This window comes from Heterocephalus glaber, unplaced genomic scaffold (genome assembly GCF_053883595.1).
Source record: "Heterocephalus glaber isolate CG9 unplaced genomic scaffold, H.glaber_assembly_v1.0 deba00001461, whole genome shotgun sequence".
Taxonomy (NCBI): Eukaryota; Metazoa; Chordata; class Mammalia; order Rodentia; family Bathyergidae; genus Heterocephalus; species Heterocephalus glaber.
The window spans coordinates 18,995,927-19,017,658 of NW_028258308.1; the positions used below are offsets into that span (position 1 = coordinate 18,995,927).

Consider the following 21,732-nt stretch of genomic DNA (forward strand, 5'->3'; position numbering starts at 1 on the left):
GATGTAAGTCAAGGACACTTTTATGGGGCCACCTTTGGTGAGAAGCAAGGTAACTCCAAGCAGAGCTGCCTGGCAGAATGTCTGTACCAGAGGTCGGAGGGAGCGCACCCATGGGATGCAGAGGAGTCATCACCGCTTGGAGGGCTAAGAGTTTTGGGGTGGTGAAGGGGACGTTATTACTTGGTTCAAACTATGCCAAGAAAACAGACCACAAGTAGAATTGTGGATTTCAGCAATGGATATAAGCAGGACCCTAGAAAACCAGCAGCTCCTGTTTCCTTAGAAGGTCCCTAAGTGGAAGGAGGCCGCACTAGTAAATCATTGAGCATGGAGAGATAGCCTGATAAACTTTGAGCATTCTATTTTGCTGAATGTTTACCTGAAAGAGGCATTTCAATGGGAAAAGAGTATGTCAAACCAACTCAAAATTTTAGTTGGAAAGAGTGAATTGCCATTAATTAGCAAATTAAAATTCTCCTCCTAGTAGCAAAAATTTTGGACTCATAAGAAATAGTGTCTTATAAAAACTAAAGAAGCTGGGGATGGTGGCACTCCCCTGCAATGTTAGCACTTTGGAAGGCTGAAGCAGGAAGTTTTCAAATTCAAGCTCAGCCCAGCCAGGGAAATCTTGTCTCAAAAAAAAAAGAGCTGGGGTTGGAGCTCAGTGTGAAGGCTTTAAGTTCAAATCCCAGCACCACAGACAAACTAAAGAAGACATATTTCTTAAAATATCTGAGTTGGCAGTGTACATGCAGAGATATGATTGAGCCCTGTCATTGAAATGTTGATTTTGACTGAATTCATTGATTGCCACTTCATTAGATATTTTTAAAATGTTTTATGTATTTATTTTTTTGCATACAGTTGCTTGAAGAGCCTAGAGAAATCCTGAGAATTTCTCCCTGACATGCACTATAATAGTTAAAACAGATGCAGACAACTGCAGAGTATGTTAGATTACGCGACTGGTATTTGGTACAGTTTTTCTACAATTGTAAAAATCAATTTAACAAGGAAAGACAATAGACTTCCCCTAATATCTTAATATTTGCACTTTGGATGGTCATATTAGAAATGTCAACTGTGGCATATGACATACAAAAATTATTGTTTTTAATGTCATTACTGCTATCACCAAAGATAAAAAGAATTGCAAAACATAGCTAAACACATGTTTTTGTCATAGAGCAGACATTTGCCACCCATTTCTTTTCCTCAAAACACGATATGATAAATGAATGTCTAAAAGCCGTGGCTGTAGAGTTGGAGCCCTCATTTCGCCATCTTTCGGCCCCAAGCCTTTTACTCTCTCTAGTGTAAATGTGCGTGCGTGCGTGCGTGCGTGCGTGCCCCCTCCTGCAAAGGACCTAAGCTTTGGGATACAGGGTGACTGTGTCATAGCCCTCTGGGGGCCTCGTGCGGGCTCTCGCATGAGCTTCACAGTACAGCTCCCCCTCCACGAAGAAGTAGCCCTTTTGCTTGAGGTTGAGGTTACAGTCAGCACACACGAAGCACTCGGGATGCCGGTACTTATCTCGTGCCTTCACAACGGCGCCACTGTCGGGAAAAATAAGCTCAAGTGAGAAACACAGAGCAACAAATATGACACAACATGAAAGAACCACACACCCAAGTCAGTCGTTTCGCAGTCGGGAATAAACAGGTACCAGCTGTAAAACTCCTCACTGCTGTGCAATTGTGTGGGGGATGGAAGTCAACCAAAGAAACCGCCCCATGTTTCTCTGATGTTGAGGTATGACTGTTTTTCAGATTCTCAAACAAGTGGTTTATATAAAAAGAGTAGGATCCTTTGCCCGCTGTTTCTTTGAGAGAGGGAGACGTGATATAGGTTAGAAAAGGATTCTGACTTTGATCTTTGTGCGGCTCACACAATCCAAGGCCCCTCTGTGGGTTTCTCTCTTGGTGGTCCAGCCTCTGTTCTATGGAGCAGAGAAAGAATTTCCAGGAACTGGGAAAGAGTTTACTCCAACTTTGGAATAATAATTGGTTTTAGAGACATCATGAACTGTTGTATTTTTTGAGGTCTTTTCTACTTCCCAGCTCTCTGTCCTGCTTTTTGCTTTCTAGCCCACATTTTGCCCTTGGTTCTCCTCAGGTTCATCCTCCACTACCCTTGTGGGCTGTGCCCTGGATAACTGGGCAGATGTTGCATCAGTGCCTGAGCTGAAGGTAGAGGAACAGAAGAAAGGGGTGGAGAAGTGGCCACATGGGGCACACGCTGAGCAGAGATTAAAATTATCTGGTCCCTTTGAAGGTTAGAACTACCAAGTGAGGCTAAACAGGAAATCCATTGAAATGAAAGTGGACTGTACTTTTAGAAATTATTTTAACATTTGTGTGATTTAAGAAATTGGGTAAAAATAATGTGTTGTTATTAATAATTTGAGGACCCTTGTTATTTGTTTCCCTGGGTTTATATAGAAAAGGAAGTATTTGAAATTGTACATTAACAAAGAGAGGACTTTGGTGGGGGTTTAAAGTGAAATCATGATTCCTGGAAATTTTTAAATACAATCTGGGGCAAGTGCCCCTTCACCCCAAGAGTACATCTGGAAATAAAGTCAAGATTGCCGATTCATACTGTGTGCCAGTGTGGGTTTACAGCTAGGGAATGTTGGTCAAAATGTGCTAAATGTTGTGAACATTCTGTTTCGAGTTGATGAATAGAAATTTAAGTTTTTTATAATTGCCTTTTCTATATAAATCTTAAAGTGGAAGAAATGGAAAACTCCCTCCAGGCCTTATAGTGACTTAAAAATGAGACATACACGATGCCATTTCCACACTTGTCACAGAGTGGCATCCTCTGAGCGCCTCCAGCTCCGCCATGGACTTTAGTAACTGGTGCCCTCACACTGCGAGTCCCAGCAGGGCGGTCATCTGAAAAACAGAGAGTTTCCATTTATGGTGAGGGCACAGCTGGCTCCTGTCTGCATTGTTTCTATTTTCAAGTGTGGACTTTAGCCTAAGGAATTCTGAAGTTGCGTTTGCACTGTTATTTCCAAAAGTGCAGGACCAACTGAAGCAGTGGAGACTTGATTCTGAAGTAGTGGCTTTCAAAATGGATCTGAATAAAATATTTTGTTACTATTGCAGGAAACTGTAATAAAATGCTCAAAGCAGCAGAGGGTATCTTTCATTTTTATTTTTATTGTGGAAAATATAGTAACATAAGGCTTTCCATTTTTTTCTTTTTGGTGGAACTGGGAATTGAACCCAGGGCCTTGTACATGTGAGGCAAGTGCTCTATTATTGAGCTGCATCCCCAGCACCTCTTTTTAAAATTTTATTTTGAGACAGGATCTTGCTGTGTTGCCCAGGTTGGCTTCAAACTTTTGATCCTCCTGCTTCAACTTCTGTATAGCTGGGGTCACAGGTGTGTGTGCCACCACACTGGCTAAGCTTTACCATTTTCACTACTTTTAAGTGTGCAATTCCCTGGCACTAAGTACATTCACATTATTATGCAACCACTATCAATATCTACTTCAGAACAGTTTCATCCTCCCCAGACAGAAACTCTGTACCGATTAACAACTCTCCATTCCTACCTCCTCACTGTCTCTGGTAACTTTTGTTTTACTTTCTGTCACTATGAATTTGTCCATTCTAGATTTCTCATATACGTAAACCAAACAATATTTGTCCTGTTTTGTCTGATTTCTTTTATGTAGTATAATGTTTTCAAGGTACATCTGGGGTACAGCATGTATTAGAATTTCATTCCTTTTAGTCACATATATCACATTTTGTCAACAGATATTTAACTTTTTCCCACCTTTTGACTCTTGTGAATAATGTGAACATTGGTGTGCAGGTATCTGTTTGAGTTCCTGCTTTTGGGTATAATCTTTTTTTTTTTTTTTTGGTACCGGGGATCGAACTCGGGTCCTTGAGCTTGCAAGGCAAGTGACGGAACCACTGAGCTAAATCCCCGGCCCTTTTGGGCATAATCTTAGGAGTGTAATTGCTAGTTTATATGTTAATTCTATGTGTAATTGTTTGAAGAACTAGCATTTTGTTCTGCACAGTGGCTGTACCATTCATTTTACATTTCCATCAGCAATGCACAAAAGTTCCCATTACTCTCCACATCCTCATCCATACTTGTTTCCACTTTTTGTTGTTGTTAGTATCCATTCTTATGGGACATTTTGCATTTTTCTGTTATTTTTAAGGGGCGATTTATATCTTTAGGGGTGGAAAAGTATGAGTAAGTGTTTAAGCCAAAAAAAACAGCAGAAAAGGGCCAGAGTCCCAGCTCTGCTACTTAGGGTCTACGTGGTTTGTAGAAGCCCATTTTCCCCGAACATCAGTTTCTCATGTGTTAAGTGGGATGATTAATAGCTCTCACTTTGTTGTGTTACTGTGAAAATTAAATGATAAGGCACATGAAGTACTTTGCACAGAATTCAGCACACAGTTGGGTTCATTTTGGTCTTCTTTAAAAAGTTTTTTTTTTTAACTTTGATGTTGGTGATACCCTAAAGTGTAGGAGACTGAGAGAGTGTATGTGTTTAAGATCGGATCTTATGATTCATGAGAAGAGGTACCTTTAACTATTATGGATGGATTTGTCTTGGTTGCCTTTTAATGACTGTTTGCATTTTTTGACTACTTGAACATGTCTTGAAGGCTCTTTGCCTGCTCAAGTAATCCTTGATTACTGATTAAAAACGATATTTAGACTTTGATCCCCACCATGTTTGTGGCACTCCCCTTCCTCCATCCTTCCAATGGCCTCTTTCAAAAACGTGCAGCAGATGCAAATGAGTGCTCACCATCGTTCACTAGCTCCTGGAGCACCCTGAAAGAGCCTGACTGGCGAGGCTGAGCAGGTTCATCGCGATTGTCATGGAGCATCCGGTACACATCTGACTGGGGTGGTACTGAGGCCATGGGCTCACTGAAATACAAGGATGGCAGGTGAAGCATCATCAGGGGAACTGAGAGGCAGCAGACACCAATAAGCAGTCATCACTATATTACAGCAATGCTGAAGAGGGATTTACTTTCAAGTGAATATTATAATTAAAATATAATGTGAATTCACATAGGATGCCTTAAAAATGTCATTGAGCATTCAACCTAGGAATCACATCAACACTATCCATTTGGGACAAAATACTTTGGAGGAAAACTGAAAAGTGATTGTTGGGAAATGGTAATTAAAAAAAAAGCCAACAAGACTTGTGACACAAAAATTTGTGACCAAAGTTAACTGTTCTCAGAAAAGACAACATACACATGATGATGCAGGAGTTAACCCAGTTTGAGTATTAGCAGGCATGAAAATTTTAATAGCATTTAGATTCACTTTTGATATTAAACTAAGAATAAATTGCTTAATTTTGTTTTTAAGGTTAATTTGTTTTGTTAAGTCCTGGAAATAACAAAGATATCATTTAACTTATAAATTGATAAAATTCAATTTCTCAGTGTTTGAAAACATGTGGAAACTTTCATCTACAGAGTCCTCCAAATAATGTATACTTCAAGAAAAGAAAAACTTGTATAAATATATTAATACTAAATTTATCAAGATATCATGAGATTAATACAAGTTACCTTTGGCCTCTACAGTTACAAGAGGTGGTCAGAGTGGTGGCCATTAGCTTCCAGACATTTAACAGTTAGGATGGGCCGGGATTTAGCTCAGTGGTTCTGACGCCTGCCTTGCAAGCACAAGGACCTGAGTACAATCCCCAGTACCAAAAAAATCAAAAACCAAAAAAACCCCAAAACAGTTATGATGAACGGCTGAAGTGTGTATACATTTTTTGGGTGGATTCTGTATATATATTAGATTGATTATCCTATATTTCTAAAATAGCCACATTAAAATTCATTAATAGTAATGATAGCAACTTTACTTAATATGTTTCCCATAAATATATTCATAACGAATAAAAATGCTACCATAATACTACTTCTCAGGCACTAAGTACTTTATTACTTTATGCCATTAAACTGCATTGTTTAGAAACAATAGTTATCTGCATATTTTAAAATTATCTATATTATACTTTAAAAAACTATTTTGTTTATATGAAATTTTTTGAAAAATGACCCAGATATATTATTAACTCAATGTATTCATCCAGGAATATTTTTATGATATTTTTACATAGTATTCTTAGGTATCACAGCAGTTTATAAAAAGTGATTCTGCAATATTGGAAGAAGTAACAAGATTTTATTCCATAATAAACTGAAAAAACTCAGTGACAAAAATTCTTGAAACAAATATTTAAAATAAAAAAGAATTAGTCAAAATGAAGATCAAAGGGAATTAAATATCTACATTAAAAACCTGATGTATTTATTTATAAAACTTTATGCAAGCTAAACATTTTAAATGAAAAAATCATTACCTTTCTACACATTTCCTTTAGAAGAGAGAAGAGTTATCATTTTATAAAAAATCCTCTGACCTTCTCAACCACCTTCCTAATTTTTGACTGCCAAAGACAGACATCGGATATAATAGATTATAAATCACTTTTGAGAAGTACTAAATCAGACATTTATAAAATACAATGTAGCTTTCAAGAGACATGCACATTTCATCCTTGTATGATTTCATTTTATTGCTATTTGCCACATTATCTTAGATAACTTCTCAAGTCAGCTTTATCATCAGGCCTAGATATTTGCAATAAATCCTCCGTACTTTTTCTTTAAAGTACTTTTTTCTTTAAAGCTTTTCACATAACTTTCTTTCCAGTAAGACAATGTTAAAGAGACACCATGAAAGTTGACATTGCCCATGTGTTTAGTTAATATTCCCATGGTTCAAAAAGACTCGTATTACCTCATTGAGGGTGTTTCCCCTAGAGCTGTTGAAACCTGACCCTGAAGTGTTTCCATAATATTGTCATCTGAGTACAACTGCATAGGTGTATTAAACTGAGCATGTACAATCTTCACACCGGGAAGTTCCATTTCCAAAGGAATGTTAGGGGCCATCTTAGCAGCAACTTTCAAGTCACCTGGGCAAATAGTACTAACAGTACTGACAGAAGAAGGGGTGCTACGTCCACTGCCACCATCAATACCGGAGGGCGTGCTGCATCCACTGTGTTAATGACCACATTACACACAGATGACACAAGGAACCGGAGGGACACAGAGAACAAGTACAGAGAGGTTAAAAAGAATGGAAGACAAAAAGTCAGAAGTAAATTGTATCAAACTAAAACACTGCCTAGACTTTGTTTTTAAAAAGATGATATTTCAAAATTAATGATTGAAGAAATTTTAGTACAATTAAAAGATGCAGGTGCTATTGCATTTGTTGGCTCTATTCTACTGGGTGATTTGTAAGTTCAGGGTTACATATAGAAAGAATTGTACATAGAGTACATAGATGAAATACAGCTATTTCTCACTTGTTAAAAATGGGCCATCTGTGACAGTATCACAGGTAAAATTACACTGGCTGGACATCGTTTTACATTTTTGGAAGTACAATATTTAAAAGTAAAGTATTAATGAATGATTCTTTACAAATGCTAAGTGAATGTGTAGCATGAAGTTTCAATCAAAGGTTTAGGGGAACATTTCAAATTAAGCAGTATGTTTCCAGAATACAGTTGAGCTTTAACTGAATGGCAATGTGAAGGTGATAAAGCAAAGACTATATTTTAAGGCTATTTTGTAAATATTTTATTGTGATTGCTTCAGTTTTCCTATTGTTATTCTTTTATTTTAAAAAACTCAGTTCTGTAGCTTACCACAGGATCTAGAAACAGCCAATAAATGCTTGTCACTTTGCAATTAATGATTAGAAGATAATAATTTGGATGCTACAATCAGGCTAAGCTGTATTTCCTTTATACATAGATATTTCATGTAAAATTTTGGAAGCACACATATATTTCCATGCATATTTCTCATTTTCTTTAAGAAACAAGCTGTAGGGACTTATTAAAATATAAATAAGGTCAGTCATGCAGATTTAAGAACTAGAGAGATTTCATATTCATTATGAAACTGGATAGGAGGCTAGACACAACTGCGCATATTTATTTACATTTATTTATTTATGCCAAGGATTGAACCTGAGGATTGAACTCATGCATGCTATGCACTTGCTCTATTACTGTGCTACACCTAAGGCTGCTACATGCATTTTAAGTGCAGCACAAGAGATGCATTTTGTGAGAAAATGGAATATACTAAGAGATTTTTTAAAAGCACAGTCATTTAAAACAAAGCAAAAAGAAATATTAATGTTACAGTAAACCTCTATCATGCCTGCTAGTTAGAGTTGCCGTAAACTTAAGACAGAGAGTAGATTTTTATGATCTGTTCACCTCAAAGTCAATATTCTCTCAACCTTGACCCCAATTCTGCATTTACTCTCTAAGGCTACTAATGTTAACCTCAGTCCCATACAGACAGCAAAACTGAGGATAATGGGAAGTGGTTTTAAAAATTTAAAAAAATTTTATCAGTGTTGCAGCCTGATTAGTTTATACAGCTTTTGTTTATAAGTGTAGATGTAAAACATTAAAAAAACCCCTCTGTGCTGTCCATTTCAACTAGCTTACACAGCCTGAATAATGGAATTGCTCTCTCACTTACTAGCTGTCGAGAACCTGTTTGAAACCCAACCTGTACACTGGCTAAATCACATGACAAACTATCAAGTGACCTCATTCACCATTTTTGGAGGCTCAACACTAACTTGGCTGCTGAAATCGACTTCATTTAGCAAAAGCATAGAAGTTAATTTTCAGCTGTAATGCAGTTTAATCAGGAGAACATTGATTTGACCTAACTGTAATGAAGGCTATGAAATTGTAGCTTAGGGATTTGAAATACTGAATTAAATCTTAGGAGACTTTGGGCTCAATATAAGGAACAAATCCAACCAATACTTAGAACTACTCTGACCTCACTCTCAGGCAGAGTGCTGGATACTAGTGTCAGTCTGGAACTTACAGAAATGCCTTATTTTGTGACTGTACTTAGTAATCTTTTTCAGTTATTAGTATTCTTGTCTATCAGCATGTCTGTGCATATAATTTTAGTTAAGCAAGAGCTGTGTATTCGATTTCCTAGTTCCTTTATCATTGTGTTTAAGGACTCATGTCTGTTTAGGGGATGAAAAATAAACTCTAAAGCCAAGAAGAATGACATTTTATAAATTTCTGGAACAATTTAAAATGATCTCTTGATCTATTTTAAATAATACAGTCTTCATGGGCTCCAGTCACAGTGGCTATCATCATAAGTTCCCATGTCCTATTCCTTATGACCTGGAAAGCTAGTACTAATGAGATTTCCTGAGGGTGACTCAGCAATTTAGCAGACCACCTGTTAGCTTGATAATGCACTCAATTACTTCATGTCCGGAATCATTCAACAGAGAACAGATTGCTCTGGAGGTGTGTATAGACTTTTTGGGGCATGCTTCTAAGATGTACCTTGTCCAAGAAGTTGGATAGAGATTGTATTTTAATATTTGGATCTTTAATGCCTTGTATATATTTTTAGTTATATTTTTAGCTTTATAAGTTTACACATAAAAAGAATGCTTCAGTTATGATGAAATAATTAAGAGAACCAGTGCTAGTAGTAAAACCTCAGGGAGATTAAGATAGTACAAATTTGGTATTTCAGTTTACTTCTGGTTAAAGAAGTTGTTCACTAATAATGCTGTAGTAGTTTGGCATGTGGCCTCTCAAAATTCTACCTTGATAAAGAATCATTCTCAGAGAGTAAAAAGTTCCGAAACTAGAGCAAATAGTATGACAGAGCAGAAAGAAAGGAAGGATTGGAGAAGCATTTTATAATTCTTTAAGATTAGTGCATTGGAAAATCTTCTCATTTATGTTTCCCTTTCTCCTCGTATAAATTCAGCTTTTTTTTTAAAGATACCCCCTTAAAGGTATCTTTAAATGACAAACGTGAGTGATTTGTCCTTATCACAATTTTAAGTTAAAATGAAAATATAAAAGAAGGAATTATAGACCTAGGTCTCTCTTTCTCTGAATTTTTATAAAATTAAATGTGTCCTTTACAAAGGCAGGATATAATATTTCTCTACTGTATGACTTTATTCAAGCATCCTGAAGTCTTACAGGTGGAAGTGAATGGATTTACAGTCATGCTAAACTCAAAAGAATGCAAATATATTAATTGTATGATGTTTCTCTGGGAAGGTTTTCTTGCTCAGGAGTAAAATAGTATTTTTAACATTTAATATGATATTGTTATGTTATTGAAGGTGGGGTAGTGCAGAGAAGCATCTCAAAGTAGAAAAACAGGGAAAAGATGAAGAGGAAAATAGAATAGGAGCAAGGGAATGAACAAAGAGAAATAAAAAGGATGGTGCAGAGTTGCAATGGGGAGGGAGGGACAATAACTCTCAGTTCTTCTTACCATACACTGAGGAAATATTACTTTGTATTTTTAGGATTTTGTTCCAGTGCACATTGACTAAGTATTTATTCTTCTGTCCTAGCCTCATTTCTAGGTGTGGGGAATGTGGAATGTCAGACAAAGATCCTGCAGACCCTGAGCTTACATTCTAAGGTGGGATGTGTGGGGGGGGAGATGTATTTGGTTGTCATTCCTTTCTTGGCAATTTTCTCCTGTTCTTCCATTCCAGTGCTCCTTCTGGATCTGAGATCACAAAAACTGGCTTAATTTGAGACAGTCTTCTAGGTCTACCTCTAGCTTACTTAAAAGTCTGCACATGGCAATTATGTATCAAGTGATGACTGGCCACCACAGCTGCAGTCATAAGCTTAGGTATCTGGGGGCTGAGAGAGTCACATATGTGAAAATGAGCAGCAGCACACACTTCAGGGTGATGGCCATTTTGACAAGCCCCATCTAAAGACATGTACTTTTAAAAACTTAAACTATAGAATTAAAACATGCTTGTAAAATTAGCCTACCCACATTGGCTACCAGTTTGGAACCCGGATATAATTTATTATCCACTGTTCCTAACCTGGTAAGATCAATCTGGCCTAACCACCAGCTTCCTTCTTCCAGGCTAAATCAGTTGAAGTCAGAGCAATGGGTTTGAGGTTTTCTGAAGTTGCTATTTCCCAATGTAGCAGTGCAGGGAATTACTGTAATTTCTTTGAAATTTGATTTCTAGAGATATAGGAAAAGGATCATCTAGAAATAATCATTTTATCTGATTAATAGACAAGAATTCAGGCTTGGTTCATTAATATTACAATTTTATAGCTTTGTCCATTAGGGTAACCAGCACACCTACCTCCCTCCTAACTATTATTTTATATTTATTTTTATTCAAGTGAAAAAGCTTCTTTTCAAGGGGCCTCTTTTTCTTTGCAAGGATCCATAAAAATGAAAATTTATTTTTATGTAAGGGCTAGAATTAATGGGGTGTGATAGTTCGATGTGAAGCAGGTAGTGAAGTGGGAAGAAGAGTCTGTCAAACATATAAAACACCACTTTCCCACGAGTGCCTGGTAGGCTTCCTTGTGCCTGATGGAGTCTGGTTTCCATTTCTGTCCCTGTTGGAAGGGCTTTCATGACCTGGAATAGAGTATGTCTGCCTTATTCAAAGGTTACTGTGTTCTGCGTAGAATCCCCAGAGCAGCATGGGTGCTAGTTATAAATATACATGGTGACTGCATAAAATTTCACAGCTCTGTAATCCTGTCTGTATTTACTCTCAGAAATGTAGGTGATTTGGCTACTGTTCTCTGCTAAGTGCATTTGTTTCTTTTTGCTTTTGAAATAAGCCTCACAATGAAAAACTTCACTCCAAACAACTAAAAGTTACTTTGCTTGATGATTAGTAAGAATTGATTAAAGGAACATGCATGTCAAACTTCACAATCTCAGGGTTTATGACCTGCTTCGGCCTGGGATTATGAAAGGTTTGGGCCGAATATTGTGCTTGTGTTCAAAGTAGTTCACATCCTGCGAAAACAAAGGGTTAAAGAAGTCCCTCAGTGGAAGATTAATATTTTATAAGAAAGTGAAATGAATGATAATTATACAGAGAGGATTATTTACCACCAACTATTGACATGACTAAGAAGGGTGGTTATGGAACCAGAGTGATTTCCTCTTTTTAAATAAATGTTCAGGGACTGGGTAATCAGGCTCCAAAACAACTAGAACCAAATTTTAGATGCTTGTCTTTAAAAATAAAAATCTGATAGTGCCTCCAGGAAAATAAAAATAAAACCACAAAAGCTGGATTTCTGAAAGGAAACGAAACCATACTATCACCGTTAAGAAGACACTGGCCAGAGCCAAGAGTCCAATACTTACTTTTGAGGTGAGCTAGGAATGAGACCCCGCAGCTGTCCGTGAAGTGCATCTTGTATATTGCTAGTTGAATAGAGCCCAATTGGTGAGTTATAGGAAGCGCTCACTACCTGTCTTTTGTCATCAATGTTTGCTGCTGCAACAAAAGGCTGGGCCCTTCTGTTGTGTGCGATACCAATGGGTTTGAATTCCTGTACAATGGCAGACAAAATACACACAGCCACAGAGTGCACACGGCGTTAAAGAACAAAACTAACAGCATTGCTATTGTTAATAAAGGCATCTTTACCCAATACCAGATTAATGGCAAGATTAAGGGAGGAGTTAGGGATAACTATTTCTAGCATTCTTTGTGATATTCATCTACCAAATGTTAGGATACAAAGGAATTGAGTTTATCTAAAATATTGCAATATGGTTCATAATTGTATCTCTTGTCTGTCTATTCCCTACTGACTTCATCTACTGCTCTGAAGAAATTCTAATGACTCACTTGAATATTGAAAATTTGGATCAGAAATGAGATTTTTGGCTTAGAAAAAATTATTATACTTAAGATCTTCTCAAGTAGAACTTACATATGTTTTCTCTTCTATTAATGAGCATCTTAAGAAACTTACTACTATTTCTTAAAACGGGAGAATGAATATTTGGAAATAACTATACTGAATTATTTTAAATAATGTCGGTAAAATTTCAATTTTCAAAAAGTAGCTACAATGGTAATCCCAGCACTCAGGAAGCTGAGGCAGGAGGATTCTGTTCTAGTCCAGCCTGGGTTATATACTAAGATCCTGTCTCAAAAACCAAAAGAAAAAAAGAAGAGAGAAAAAAAGTACAAAAAAATTTTGAATTAGGCTATCATGTTAATATTTGAACAAGAATTGAAAGACTTTCTGAAAGTAAGAATAACATATGTAAAAACACTTTTCCTTTTGATTGTGGTGATTTCATGTGTGTTTAAAGAACTTTTCACGTTTACTCGCTTCCAGGAGGAGTAAGTCAGTAAGGCAGAGACCAGCAATGTGTGTGATTCAAAAAGGATTTTTACTTTAGGAATAGGACCACACACCAGCTTTTAAACCTTGAGTTTGAAATATGCCTGAATGATTTGAAACCCTATATTATTATTTTAAAGTGTAGAAATAATGTTTTTCAGTTTTGAATACATGTATAATTTTGTATGGCCATTAAAGTTTTTTTTGTCTTCTAAGCAACACATAGACACACAAAACCAATAGGCAATGCTATAGTACACACAAGCTCCTTCTTTTCCCAAACTTAATTGGCAAAAGCAGCACAGTTCATCTTGATACGAGCATGTTCACATCAACTTCATTTATTTTTGTAAATGTGCCACCAGTGTTCCAAACAGATTTAAGACAGTACAAATATGTATAATTATTTGAGATGTTACCGGAAAGAGATGATTTTTTCTAAAAAATTATAATCCTGCAATATTTGTGTTGACATCATTTTTCCCCTTGTCGTTACAGATGAGTGAGTTGTGGGATGGTGCATTTCTGTTAGAGAAGAGATTGTGAAGAAGAGAAAGAAGAAGGAGAAGGAGGTGAAGGGGAAAGAGGAAGAAGGAAATACAGGAGGAGGAAGAAGAAATAATAAAGAAAAGAACTCTTTTTCTTAGAGGTAGAATCTGTTTTTCTTAGAGTTTCTTGTGTCTGAGAACATGAGCAACTTTTTGTAATGATCCAAGCTGAAAAATGCTTTGTTTTGGTTCTGCTGAGCAGGGAGTCTTTGCACATATTTCCTCTTTCACCATTCTGGCCTATGGCAAAGTCTGTTTTTCTTTAAAGTAGTTATGACAGGGTATATGGGTGCAGCTGCAAAACGAGCCTACTGAGTCTTTTTCCAGCTACCCCAAATCTCTGGGTACCTGAGCATGAGTGATGTGGTAAGAGCAGCTTTTGTCCCATCAACCTGAGACGGTGTATGTTAACAACCTTGTGAAGCTGAGAAGAAAGTTTGAGTTGAGTACAGTATAGCCCATGATTCTACAGTGTGATTGAATTGACTGATATCTTGTTCATTTGATTCTTTCCGTCTATAATAATGGCTCATGGCTAAGGAGTTGGCTGGTTGGCACTGTTGCTGCAGAATGACAACACAACCAAATGTAGCTTTAAAAATGTCCTAGCTTTGAATTCTAGAACATGTACAAGTGTATGCAGCCAAGCATTTACATAGTGGTACAATCTGAGTGTTTTAATTGATCTAATAATGAACTTGAATTGGCTGTGTTTTATAATTAACCATTATGATTAGCTATGATTATTATGGCATGAAGAAAGGGAAATGGAAATAATTTTAAGTAATATCAATGGTCTTGGCTCAAGCCTTTGCAATTATTTTCGATATGAAAGAAGACAGAGGCTAATTGCCTAATTTAGTTTTAGTGGATTATATATCTTCCAGGCTAATTAAAAAGTGAATCAGACAGACCTGAACTATTCAAGCTTTGTGGAACTCATTTTTTTTTTTTACAAAAGAAAGAAAACACAGTATGAAATGCCTTAAAATCTTGATAAAAAGAATTAAATTTAAAATAATTAATTTTTTTTCTGGTACCGGGGATTGAATTCAGGACCTTGAGGTTGTGAGGCAGGAGTGGTGCCACTGAGCTAAATCCCTGGCCCTAAAATAATTAGCTAACATAATATCATGGCTTTATTGGAAAAAATAAACTGCCCTTATTTTTTCCTTAGCCTTAAAATGATGCATAAAAGTGGATGGCGATTGTCCTGCAAATGAGGCAACTTCTCTGAAAATGTTTGTGCATTAATAATCTCTAGCAGTACTTCTAAATAGCAACACATAAGTTAATCAGTTCCGAGCTTTCTTTTTTTCTTTTTCTTTTTCTTTTTTTGCCATTTTCGGTTTTGGTCACATATACTGCAAAGGTCAAAGCTGTATAATTTATTAAAAGAAAATGCCTCTATTTTTTGTTTAGATCATAAAACGAAGTCTTTAAATATAGCATTCAACTATTTTACTTAAGCTTTGCAAAGCATTCAGTTTATTGGATTCTAGAGTTATTCCCTGAAGCATAATGAAGTGTATACACCAAAGATAAACAAGAAACTTAAAGCATGGTACCAGAGGCGACATTCTATCCAAGCGTTACATCACTGTTGATGAGCAAACAGAATCAAAGACAAAACCAGTCAGATGTTTACTGTTCTATTTTAATTCCTTTTCCCTGTTTTTTTTTTTTTTTAGGAAATCATGAGCAACAGAAAATACCAGTAAAAAATTTATATAGCAGTTAATATAGTCCAGCTCTTGTTTATTCTACTCAAATATGGTTTTGTCTTATCTTTTGGGAATTCAGAAGTGATCATTCAAAATAACAAGTTAAAATATTTTTCAGTGTTAGGAGCTTATAGTAAGGAATAATATTTTGAATTAATGAAATGGTAGGACTGCCAGAATAAAAGCTACATAACTTGACAGAGTCCCACTGATACTGAGAGAACACAGCTCTTGACATTGATCTTCCAAGTCCTTGAAATGACTGCAGCAATGACAGCACTCACAGTTCACCTTCAGTCTCTTGCTTGGATAAGAATTAAATGGCGATAAAGACTCAAGTTCTTACCATCTCAATCAGAAAAAATATGTTTGATTCATAGTTTGTTTTTCTTATTTCCCTGCTATTTATACTTTTTCATATAAAAATAGTAGGGAAATGAAAAATTATGTGAAGTGAGCATATAGTGGATCAAGCCATAATAAAGAAATGATTAATTTTTACTATGTTTGAAATTTATGAACAATCATCTCTTCCTCACAATCGTCCCTTAAATGAAAAATAAAGTCACCCATAAAGTCATTTTTTTCTTCAGTGATTTACTTCAACTGTTTCACATATCTTGGGGAACAGTTTGGGGGGAATGGTGATTATAAAAGTTTATTTTGGGCCAGGGATTTAGTTGATCCCCAGTACCCAAAAAAAAAAATTATTTTGTGTAGGCTGCTTTTCAGTTATCAAAACATTACAGATTAAAGTTAGTTTTATGAAAATAAACTGTGATTGTGTTTGTAAGTACATTTTCATTATCAAATCTATGGCAAGGATGCAGTCATGTATATGAAAATGATGACAGCATTCTTGTTGAGAAATGAATTGTTTCTGAAAAGCATCTTTTCTACTGTGATAGGTATATTATATTTTATGTTGTTCAACTAATCTTAAACAAAATTGAGGGTAATGGTTTGTTTGAGAATGTAAGCTTTAAAGAAGGGCTAATAACATACCTTTGTCTAGAGCAATGCTTTATATAGAAAAATGCATACACTCACTCAAAACCTATTGAGGATTGCACAGAAGGAATTTATTCCAGTGCTTGGAGTTGATCTAAATCAGGTTCCTTTTAAGCCTAAGAGTCAAGCCTCAATTCATAAAATCAAAATTTAAATGTTTAGTGATTGTATGGTAAAATGAAAAAAATCTAGATATTAAAACTTTATATCAATTATTATTATAACTGTGTAAGAAAAAATTTCCAAGACTAAATCTATGCATAGGGGAAAAATCAGAAATACATAGATTAACATTTTAGGCTTAGATGGTAAGATGGTAAGATGTAGTATTTTCTTTTTTAGTGAATAGGTATTAGTTCTAAATAGTTTAAGTTTTTAGTTTTAGTTTAAATTAATTTTAAGTGAAAAGAGTATTTTATTCCAAAAGCAAAGATCACAATACTTACAAGAAGTTTAACTTGAGTCGAGACACAAGAACTCAAGTAACTGTAACACTCATGAATTTTACTAATTATCTACAGTGACATTTTAAAGCTTTATATATTAATGACATTTGCTTCTCACAGACACATCTTAGTTGTCTAGAAAGTTTCTCTATTTACAGAGTTCTCATTAAGATTTAAAATATATATATTAGATAGCTTTGTGTTATTTAAAAGGTACCCATAACTTAGTTTTTTTCCAGTCCCAGTCTATAAGTTAAATTTACTGTTTGATCTTTGTCACCACATTTTGTTGTAGTTCATGGCACAAGATTTTCAGATAGCAAGGGATCCATTGAAATGTAGCTATTTTGTATAAAGAACGTTTGCCCTGAAATACCAAATTTTGTAAAGTGGTCATATAAAAATCTTGCCTAAGAGTCTCATAAGGAGTAGAGATCATTCCATCCATTAGAAGAAGAACTGAAATTGTTCTTGGAGCCCTTGAAACATGGCCTCATGAAGAGGATGGCAGTACCATTTAGTCATGACTCGAATAGAATTTTTAAAGGCTCCTTCTAACTTCTGTAGCCCTTAAACTAATCTTCACCTTTCTATAGTATCATAAATATTTGTATTTTTAACCCCCAAATACAGGACAAATGGGCTAATATGTGATTGACCAAAAGCTAGAGTTTTTAAAAATTAGGACTGTGCCTCAGAATCCAATTCTTAAAATAATCATGGCCATAAATCAATGCCTACTGATTTGCAAAAGAGGCCTCTTCTAGAGGTTGAACTTAGGAATTATATTTAACTCCCAATTATTGAGAGATGTTAACAAAACATAGGCTCTTATCGTTGTCTAAACTCATCACATGCTTAATAGATTCATGCTAAGTTACTTGTGTGCCAGGGTTGGAAAGGCAGCCATGATTGAGCATCACTGGGGTTTGGTACTTCGATCAAATCTGTCTAGTTGGCCCCATACCTTATGTCTCATACTGATGAAATAGGATTTCAAAATTAGGTGACAATAATCTGGTTTCTCTTCTGATTGTATAAATCTTTTGCCTTTTACAAAATTAGGTGATGCTTTGAATGGAGAAATAATTTGCAAAAGGATGCAGTACAACTTTGTCTGTGTACTGTATATAGATCAGGAAATGCAGAATTCCATACGACTTGTTCTGAAGATAGCAAGAATATAGGTAGTCAATAAATATATGCATAAGAGCCTTACATTTTCTTTTTCTTTACTTTTTTTTTTTTTTTGGTACCAAGGATCGAACTTGGAACTTTCCGCTTTAGAGGCAGGTGGCAGAACCACTGAGCTAAATCCCTGGCCCTCTTTTTCTTTTTTAAAAGCACCAGAGAGTCTTTTTTTCTCTTGTGTTGCCTCTAAGTGATGAATTGATGAGTGTAAGAGGGAGAAGGTAGGTTATATACAAATGATATACAAGTGCAAAGGGATATATACAAGTGATAGCTTTGCCAGGAGAACTTTTCTTTCAGTCTTCTAAATGTTGATTAGAGGTGTTACTATTCACTAGCCACCTGCCATACCAGAATGAGTCACTATAAGCTTTCAGATCCCTTAGCACTATATTTACAGATTAAATATTCTTCATCCAAAAATCTGAAATTTGAAACATCTCAAAATCAGAACTTTTTGAGCAATGAATGATGTCAAAAGTGGAGAATTCCACACCTGACTTCAAGTGATGAGTTACAGTTAAAATATAGGTACATTAAAAATATATATATATATGTACACTAAGATATTGTGTAACATTATTATCAGGCTGTACGTATAAGATATATCTAAAAATGAACTTCACTTTTAGAATTCAGTTCCATCTGCAAAATATCTCATTAACATATATGAAAATATTAAAAAATAAAACAAATCTGAGAACCAGAACACTTCTGGTACTAATCATTTCCAATAAGGGATAATCAACCTTTATTACCCATCCTGTCCTTTTGATCATCTGCTCATTATCTAATCTAAATATCCCACTCAACTTCAGGATCACTTTTACAGTGTAACAATTGGAGGTCATAGCAGAACAGTTTTGAGAACTGATTCCCAGACTAGTTCTGGCCAGTGTTAGAAAATTCACTCTTTATCTTTCGAGCCTCCAGGTCCTTTCATTGAGTGTCTGCTATGAGTTATGTGTGGGAGAGGCAGAGCAGAAAGCACAGACACATGGTTCCGGACTTCATGAATATCCTTTGTCTTGCTCACTTCCTTTGGGGACTGTTTTTTATCCTCCTCTTGCTCCTTGTGGTTTTTAGGTTCAGTCTGTACTTTCCCTCCTGTCAAAAGTCTAGGACAAGAATCTTACAGACTCATTCCCTCTAAAGGTGATACAACATGGTTCTTCTTCTGAGAGTGATTGTATTTTAACTGAAAATCCAATGTAATTTTTAGAGACCCACGTAAGAGTAATAAGGAAAGAAGCTCCATTATAATATAATATTAATGAGTGAGGAAGCCCTCATTATAATACATAGGAATGAGGATAGACACCTTATTACATATGCAGCTTCTTACTTCATTGTGGAGAGGGGTCAAGATCACAGCTTAGAGTAGAAGGGTACCTCATTAATAATGAGAACTATCTATGAGTATATGAGCAACTTAATGCACCAAGATTTTTGCTTGTATTAATTTAACTTAAATCTTTGAGAATCTCTGTGAAATTCTTGTACTTATGTTATTCTATATCTATGTAACCCATAAAAAAATAGAGGCTTATGGAGATAAATAGATGAAAAGGACAAGTTCAGGAGTTGATCCTGAAAGGAAGAATGGCACCGAAGCATGAGTTGTAAATGTTTTCAGTTTATCTTTTTAAATATGTAGAAAACTATACACTGGAAATATCTAATTCCCCTAGTAGGAAAACTTGTTTCAAAAGGATTGTTAAGTTCATGTCTGTAATGCTAAGTAGAGTTTCTAAAGCTCTGTTTTTAATTAGATTTTTCAGTATATCACTATGAGGTTTGATTTAATTTGATTCTTTTAGACTTTTTGAATATAGATTTTGTCAGATAAGCATCAGATTATTAGATTAATTAACTCATGAGATTGGGTTGCCTTAAGGGAAAATACTTTATCTGCTATAATTCTGCTGCACAGGCAGACTATCTCCATGATAACATAATACAAATCTTTTTGTAAGGTAAATTTGATTACAGAGTGCCAGAATTGAGAATTAGAGGGTATAAAATAAGATCTGGGTGAAGACTTCAAAGGATTGAAGTCCACAGTAACCATTAGATTAGAGACACCTGTTTCAAATGGTCGAGTTTATTTTTGTTTTGCTTTGTTTTAACAACTTCAGCTTTTTAAATTACCTCACAGCCATCTGGCCAAAGTCCACTATAAGAAATGAATAAAGCTAGTGGACTCTATGTAGCTTTAGCTAAATTCTTCTTGATGAGCACATACTTGTCTTTTAACAAGTTTTCCCCTAGGCATACTTCTTTTTTCTCAGTGTAAGAAAACATGGATTATATAAATTAATCTCAGAGTAAAGGCAAACCAATGCTTCATTAGGTGACTTGCTCCAATTTTTGTATTTGCCACTTCCCTCCTCTTGGAAGCATCCCCAAAAGGGAAAGGAAGCACAGTGTAGATATCATTTACTCCAGAATTCATACCTGAGGCTCTGATTCTAAGTTGATTTTGAAAGGATGAGCTTTCCCATCTTCAGATACCTGTGGAGACCATAAGCGAGTTTCTGCCCTGGAAATAAAACAAAGTTTGTAAACTCTAAATTCAACAAGTACTTCCACTTTTAGTGTAGTTCAATTTTCCAGTATGTTTGTGAAAATATTGGGAAGAATTTAAGCAGAAGGGATTATTTTTTGCTTATTATTCTGTATTTTCACATCCAATTATTCTTACTTGTTTAATATCCTTTCAGGGAATCTGGAACGCATCAAGACTACCCGGACTACACTGGGCAGTTTCTGGACAAAGTAGGCCTCCATGCATGTGGGAAATAGCACAGAAGAGGGAGATTGTGGAAGTACACCCTGCAGATTCCAGGGAGCAAATTCCCTAGGCTTCCCCTCTTCCCTCTCATGCTACCCAGGCCGCCACAGGCAACACAGAGGGATTGGCCAGATGGAGATCTACTACTAGCATGAAGGAACTGTGCTTGGCCTAGCACTTTTCATGCATCTCTCTGGGACCCTGTGGCTCCTAAGAGACTGTGTACTTGGCAGAAGCACAGATTATACATAAATAAGGGAAAGACTCTGTTTCATCCAAGACACTAGTGGACTGTCCAATTGATTGAGCCTTCTGTACCAACAGAGATGGTTGTGAATACAGTAGCAACAGGATAAACATTCAAACAATCACTCTAGCCAAATCATTATTTTCATGGTTTGGTTTCAGATCAGGACTCTGTGACAAGAAATTGGGTTAAATTTTCTTCTTTTTGGTCAGTAATGTCTCAGTAGCTAATGCACTCCACACATGCATTCTCATACCTTGTGATACTATGAGGTGAATTCTGTACAAAACAGCCAATGGAATATAGGAAATTAGCAACTAATTTTAAGATGATCACATTTGGGGAAGTCAAGAGGTTCTTTTAGAAACATGTTTACATTTTGTTCCATTCTCTATCACGTTGAGAACAGTGGAATAACTAGTCATATTCTGTGTTTACATAGCTAATGACTATTTTCATAGTCAATTAACTACTTAGTA

General features: G+C 35.8%; 1 protein-coding gene and 1 long non-coding RNA gene across 4 annotated transcripts in view; one reads left to right on the top strand and one right to left on the bottom strand.

The window, feature by feature from the left end:
• The window catches only part of LOC110350796 (uncharacterized), a 33,520-nt gene extending 12,143 nt beyond the window's left edge, over positions 1-21,377 (top strand). Inside the window, exons 3-4 of the long non-coding RNA XR_002397673.2 lie at positions 13,791-13,941; positions 20,936-21,377. This is a non-coding gene — a long non-coding RNA (uncharacterized LOC110350796). The remainder of the gene's footprint in view (positions 1-13,790; positions 13,942-20,935) is intronic.
• The window catches only part of Pdlim3 (PDZ and LIM domain 3), a 30,471-nt gene continuing 9,562 nt past the window's right edge, over positions 824-21,732 (bottom strand). Inside the window, exons 3-8 of one of the 3 annotated variants that reach the window (XM_013075199.3) lie at positions 20,670-20,754; positions 11,873-11,940; positions 6,836-7,099; positions 4,803-4,927; positions 2,790-2,901; positions 824-1,557 (exon numbers count right to left, since the gene is read on the bottom strand). In XM_013075199.3, the coding sequence (XP_012930653.1) occupies positions 1,368-1,557; positions 2,790-2,901; positions 4,803-4,927; positions 6,836-7,099; positions 11,873-11,940; positions 20,670-20,754 (844 nt within the window). In that variant the 3' untranslated portion in view covers positions 824-1,367. Of the gene's footprint in view, positions 1,558-2,789; positions 2,902-4,802; positions 4,928-6,835; positions 7,100-11,872; positions 11,941-12,297; positions 12,486-20,669; positions 20,755-21,732 lie in introns of all 3 variants that reach the window. The other 2 variants (XM_021265011.2, XM_004853029.4) reach the window with 2 other exon arrangements.